This window comes from Chrysochloris asiatica, unplaced genomic scaffold (genome assembly GCF_000296735.1).
Source record: "Chrysochloris asiatica unplaced genomic scaffold, ChrAsi1.0 scaffold00144, whole genome shotgun sequence".
NCBI lineage: Eukaryota > Metazoa > Chordata > Mammalia > Afrosoricida > Chrysochloridae > Chrysochloris > Chrysochloris asiatica.
The window spans coordinates 8,147,832-8,154,852 of record NW_006408662.1 but is presented as its reverse complement, the minus strand read 5'-3'; the positions used below and the strand labels follow the sequence as shown (position 1 = coordinate 8,154,852).

The 7,021-nt window shown below is 42.9% G+C and overlaps 1 protein-coding gene across 1 annotated transcript in view; it reads right to left on the bottom strand.

The window, feature by feature from the left end:
* PCNXL2 (pecanex-like 2 (Drosophila)) overlaps positions 1 to 6,804 on the bottom strand; it is a 491,139-nt gene extending 484,335 nt beyond the window's left edge. Inside the window, exon 1 of the mRNA XM_006870571.1 lies at positions 6,652 to 6,804. Within this exon, the coding sequence (XP_006870633.1) occupies positions 6,652 to 6,804 (153 nt within the window). The remainder of the gene's footprint in view (positions 1 to 6,651) is intronic.
* Positions 6,805 to 7,021: the final 217 nt, after the last annotated feature.

The following is a 7,021-nucleotide window of genomic DNA, read 5'->3' as shown; positions in this document are numbered from 1 at the left end:
TTCAAGCCTCGACTTTCATTACTGAGGGATTCTCTGGGAAAATTATTGAATGAAGCAGAATGCATCAAAAGAAGATGGAAGGAAGTACACAGAGTCACTGTAACAAAAGGAAATAGTTGATGTTCAACCATTTCAAGAGGTAGCATATGATCAAGAGCCAATGACACTGAAGGAAGAAGTCCAAAGTGCACCGAAGCTATTGGCAAGAACAAAGCATCAGGAATTGATGGAATGCAAACTATTGAAAGAGAAAGAATGTGGAAACATGTCAAAAGTGCAGAAAACTATGGGAACGAGATATGTGAGGAGGCAGAGTTGCATTCAACGCATGGCACAGATGGAAGAGTGAAGGCCCTTTCTTCCTGGGACATAGAAAAAAAAAAAAAAAGGGCAGGAGGCTGGACAGAAAAGTACTGAAGTGGAGCCGGGGGAGGATGTTGAGTGAGCTGAATCTGCAAGGGACCCCTCTTCTCATTCAAGTTGAATCTATCATTTCCTATGGGTGTTTCAAGGGAGTTGAATGAGAATTTGAGCACTGCAGTGTCAGGAAGCACTGATGATTGCAGTCTGCAGAGGCAGATCATCAGGCCAACATGTTCTCGGCTGCAAGGTCTCCATTCAGTCCCTCATTTAAGTGATCAAGGGGCAAAGACCATTGCATGCAGATTCCAGAGGGCATTGTTGTTGTGAAGTGCTGTTGAGTTAATTCCGACCCATAGTGACCCTGTATAGGGTTTCCAAGGAGCAGCTGGTGAGCTTGAACCACTGATCTTGCAGTTCAAACGGCTTTGCAGTCTGGTGTATTAACCCATAGCGCCACACCAGTACTCCCCAAAGGGCATAGAAGACAGTAAATGGACCAGCAGACATGCCTATGAGATGTCTCTCTTCCCCATCACAAGACCATAAGTGAGTCCTACGTAACCCTAACTGACTAGATCCACTACCATATAAATCCTCATAGGGCATTTTGGATTGGTCACAATAAAGGGAATAACACTAAAAAGTAAAGCATACATCTAAAAGTAAGTAAATTACTTGTAAGAGATTACGTGTTGATAGTTACCAGTCCCTGGGGAAGAAAGTAAGAGGGTTAGTGTAAAACAAGAAGTCCGCCAAGGAGATGGATTGACATAGTTGCTCCAACAATGGGCTGAACCATAACAATTGTGGGGATGGCACTGGACCAGGCAGGGTTTCAATCTGTTGTGCATGGGGTAGCTATGATTCAGAACCAACTCAACAGCACCTAACAACAATGTTTCACAAATTTCAAAGTGCCTTCATGTACACCATGTTAGGCAGCACAGTGCTGTGAAAAAGCCCAAAACTTGATACAACAGAATCTCAGCAAGAACTCTCAATTCTGCTGCCTACAACCTAGATGAAATTGGGCACGCAACCTAATCTCGCTGGACCTCATTGTCACCATTTTATAAATGATAAAACTGAAACCCTGAGAAAAGAGATCATTTGTAAAAGCTACACAACTGATAGTCTTGGTATGGCTATGAAGGGTAATGCACTGGACCACAAGGTCGGCTTGTACCACAAGACTGGTGGTTCAAACTCCCCAGCCACTCCTCGGGAACCCCATATATGGTCATTGTGGGTTTGAACCAACTTGATGGCCCTTAACAACAACAACAACTCAAGCGATAAAGGTCAGAATGGGAGCAACATCTTTTGATTGTGAAAAATTATGAATAAAGCTGGTGGGAGCTCTGGTAGCATAGATGTTACGAATCGGGCTGCTAATCTCATGGTCAGCAGTTCAAAACTACCAGCTGTTCCACGGGAGAAAGATGAGGCTTTCTACTCCTGTAAAGATTTACAGTCTTGGAAGCCCTGTACAGGGTCGCTATGAGTCAGAACAGACTCCACGGCATATAACAACAACAACAACAACATTAGAACTTGTATAAGGCCAGAAACAGCCCCACAGCATTCTTATTTTAAACTTAAACACTGAATCAGCATTAGTTAAATTATGTTCACCTAAAGAATAAGGAGTGAGGTTATAGTGAGGCTGGCCCAGGATCAGGCAGTGTTTCATTCTGCTGTGCATAGGGTCGCTATGAATCAGTACAGACTCGATGGCACCTAACAACAACAACAAAGAATAAGGACAAGGAGCTCTGGTAATGTAGTGGTTACAAGTCAGGCTGCTAACCGCAAGGTCAGCAGTTCAAAAGTACCAGCTGTTCTGTGGGAGAAAGATGAGGCTTTCTGCTCCCGTAAAGATTTACAGCCTCAGAAACCCTGTGCAGGGTCGCTATGAGTCGGAACTGACTCCACGGTACATAACAACAACAACAGTACAAAGATATCAAATTGTTTATATGACTGTTTTGACTTTTTAGACATCCAATACAAGAGTAAAATGATCAGTTCTTGACTTTCTAAAACCTGAAGATTTAGACAAAAATTAATGTTCACTATCATAAGGAGCTCTGGTAGCATAATGTTTACCAATTGTACTGCTAATCTGAAGGCCAGCAGTTCGAAACTACCAGAGGTTCTGCAGGAGAAAGATGAAGCTTTCTGCTCCCGTAAAAATTTACACCCTCAGAAACCCTATACAGGGTCACTATGGGTCGGAATCAACTCAACAGCACATAACAACAACATCATAAAAGAGAAACTTAACTAAAGATAAAATCCTGCTCAATATAGCAGGGTGTTGTTGTTAGGTGCCATTCAGTCAGTTTCAATTTATAGTGAGCCAAGAGAGTGTTTCTAAGGCTGGAGATTATCTCCAAGGCTGTAATTTTACAGAAACAGAAAAGCTCATCTTTCTCTCATTGCATGACTGGTGGATTTGAATCTCTGACTTTGTGGTTAGCAGTCCAGTGCTTATCTTACAGTGCCACCATATTCCCCAAAATAGCATACATAGGTAGAAGTCAAGTGTTCTGATCATACATACATATGCATAAAACCTTAGGTGTTTTTCTGTAAAATTAACCAATATGCATCTTTAAAAATCCAGAGGAACATAGTTTAAATGCTAATGTGGTAGTTGTTAAGGAGTGGGATTATGGATAAAATATTTACTGTTCTTATAATCAGCATCTGTTTATTGAAAATATGTAGGTGAAATAGACAACAACTGCTGATCGGTTGATTTTATTTTCCCCCAGATCATTCTATATGGCATGAGTGTTGACCAAATACAGGGTACTCTGCTGGGTGTGACATGGAAAGCCAGGGTGACCACACAAAATCCATAACCTCAAAAAGTTCATGGTCTAGAGCAAGAGGTAAAATACATATTCCAAAATATGTCCTAATGTTAATAGTAAATACAGAACGGCAGAAGATCAAGAGAGAAGAGAAGTTATTATATCTGTAGAGACCAGAGGATACGGCCTTTATGATGGCTTGTGAAGAACACTGTGGCTTCAGCAAGTAAAAGATGTGCAGAGGCTGGAGGGCGGGAGGGGGTGGGGCTAGCTTGAATTGAGCATCACTATGTGCTAGGTGCTGAGAAGTACTTTATTAATAAATTTAATCTCATACACACCCTATATGGGAGGTACAATAGTGCCTACTGCTCTGGTGTGGCACTGTAGGATGAGCAAGCACTGAACTGCTAGCTGCAGGTCAGCGGTTCAAACCCACCAGCTGCTCCTCAGAAACCCTATCCAGGGTCACTATGAGTCAGAACACTCAACAACAGAATAACATTAGTGCCCTGCTGTATAAAACAGGAAGTTTGTTGACGTTTGTTCAATCCCACACATCTAAGAAGCAGTAGGACCAGGATTTGAAACCATGCCTGCGTTCCTTGTCACCCTGCTCTATCGCCCCTTCAGGCAAAAGAAAAATGTTGGAACTTAAAGACTGAGGAGAAACAGTGAGCGAAGATCTAGAAGAAGAAGCAACTTTGCACTTACTGAAGGGCCTTGGTAGACCCATCTCTGTACGAATACATCAATATATACCATTTCATCTGATTTCCCCATAAAGTCACCCTTATTGCATCGATTTTAAGGGTAGAAAATCAAGATGCAGATAGTTCAAACAGCTAATAAACAACAGACAGAAATTTAAACCCAGGTCTGATGGCAGGTGAAGTCAGCCATATGGCTTTTGGTTTAATACCAAAACCAGCCCTGTAACTTTCGTTCAAGTTCACAGTGTTATAGTTAAGAAAATAAAAAAATCAGATAAAGTAAGTTCTCCAAAGTTAAAGAAGAAGGGGGCCCAAAATTTGACCCAGGCAACCTGACTTCAGAACCAGAATTCTTACTCTTATCAGAAAGAGAGTAAAACAGGGCCAAATCATGGATAATCTCAGAAATCTACCAGCCATACAAACTCACTGAAGATTTTTGCTGCGGGTAACATGGTCAAATCATGAAGAAAGCAAGAAACTCTTTCTAGAGACATATCAAAATAGGTTTCTGGCACAAAAATTTTAATAAGACATAGAGATAGACATTGTATCTGTGAAGATTTACAAAGAAAGTTAACAATTGTTTCAACTGAATATATTTAAATTGCCACCATTACTCAAAAACCCAATGCAAGAATGTGCCCTTTGGTTGTTTATTCCTGAGTGTTTTTGTGTACATACCACCAACCCCTCCCCACCCCCCCAAAAAAACAGAGGGAATAGAAGCAAATACTTATGGTAATGCACATAGATTGGAATCATTGCGTGAAATGATGAATGTAAAACTGATATTCCCCCATGTAAACTATCACTCAATTCACAATAAAAACTTAAAAACAAACAAACAGAAAACAACCCTATGCAGGGTCACAATGAACCTGAATATGCTCACTAAGAGTCAGAACTGACTTAACAGCACTTAACAACGTCAGCCACACAGCTATTCCTCAAGTACTCACTTATTATAAAATCTACTAACCGGTACCAGCAAATTACTATAAAAAGTGCATAAAAAGCATTGTTGTTGTTGTTGTTAAATGCCACTGAGTTCAGACTCATAGCATCCCTGTATAGGGTTTCAAAGGAGTGGCTGGTGGGTTTGAACCATCCTTGTGGTTCAAATCAGTATTGTGGTCAAGATTAAAAGCATACAGTGCACTACATTCATCCAATATTATGAGTCCAGGCGTGGCACTGTAGGTTAATGCGCTGAACCACAAGGTTGGTGGTTTAAGTTCACCAGCCATTCCTCAGAAAATCTCTGTTGTTGTTGTGAAGTGCCCTCGGGTCGATTCCAACCCATAGTGCCCTGTATATGGTTTCCAAGGAGCAGCTGGTGAGCTTGAACTGCCAACCTTGCAGTTCAAACAGCTTTGCAGTCTGGCGCATTAACCCACAGTGCCACAACAGGACTACTCAGAAACTCTCTACAGGGTTGCTATGTGTTGAAACCAACTCGATGGCACTTAACAACAACAATATGTTCTCTTAGTTCTCTATAACACAGCTACCAAAAGTAAATGGCTTTAACAAATAAATGTATTCCCTCACAGCTTAGGAAGCCAGAAGTTCGAATTCAGGGTGCGAGGTTTGGAGGAAGACTTCCTCTCTGTGTGAGCTCTAGAGGAAGGTGTTCATCTTCTTTCAACTTCTGTGGGTCCAGTGTTCCTTGAAGGTCTACATACATATATGTCTTGGCATTAATCCTCCTTCTCCTTTGATCTGGGATCTGGGAAGTCCCCACCACAGGGACCCTGCATCCAGAGAACTTACTTCACTCTAGACCCTTCTTAAGAGTCCTGGAGCAGAGCTGTAGGATAAGCACTCGACTGCTAACTCCAAGGTCGGCAATTCAAACCCAGAAGCTACTCCTCAGAAATCTATACAGGGTCGCTCTGAATTGGAACCAACTCAAGGGCACTTAACAACAACAACAGCATCTCTTCTTGGTGGTAACAGGGTCTCCCTCCTCTGGAGGACTCTGTCTCTTTTTCTCTCTTGGAATAGAAAAGGTGAAGCAACCCCCACCCAAGGGACACTCCCTTTAAATCAGATCAGGACTGGGACCTGATAAAGGTGTTGTATCTCACCCTAGTCGCCTTCCAAATGATGGACTGATCACATCAGATTACATCATCGGGGCTGATTACATCGTTACCAAACTGCCGAATTACATTATTACATAACTGTAGATGAGAATCATGACCTAGTCAAATTGACACATATTTTTTAAGGGACACAATTCATTCCACGGCATATGTTTCTACTGACTTCATTAAAGAGTGGTGTAGAAAGTGCAAGTTGATCATTTCATCATTAAGCCTGCCTTCTCCAAGAACAACCAGAATTGGAAGAGGAAAACAGATCACCACTGAAGTAAGGGTGACTTTTTACATTTCATTTTGCCTTCTGACTGCCAAATACCTTATACCAAACATTATTCCAAGCTAGCCAGCCAAGAGGCCTGTGTTTGTCCAGCTACAAATTGGTTCAACATTTTCCAATGACAAGCAGAGTAAAGGCTCTGACTCATGCTGACCTTCGGAATCAATTCTTAATGAGTCCCAGAGCCCCCAAATCCTTTCTACTGCCATCTACTGAATTCTTTATGCTTCCTTTCCTTGTTCTTTCTCTGTTCCAGATTTCTGAAGATCTTCTTCCCACCTCTAAAGAATAACTATCAACACTTTAGTTCCTTTCTGCTTCTTCTTTCCAACCCCAAGTATCCCCAGTTCTAACCTACCACTCACCAGGTGCAGGGCCAGGGGCAGCAGCAGCAGAAACAACCACAGATAGAGGTGGCAGCTGTTGGTGAACTTGCTCTGCTCAGGGTCATGGTACCAGCCCCCCGTGAGTGCAGCCCACACGCCCTGCCGGAGCAGCTGCAGCGCCTGGGACACCATGCCTGCTGTGACTCAGAGGCGGGGACAGTCCACAGCCAAAGGACCATTCCTCCCTGGGCGCCAGGAGCCCTCAGCATTAACACTCTGCCCCTGGAGTAGTGCCGCCGCCACTGTCCCCGCCGCCCCCTTCCCCACTGCGACCAAAGCTGGGGCTGCTCTTCCGCCAGAACCCGCTAGCTGTGACACTTGAGTCCGCTGCTGCCGGTAAGCAGGGGAA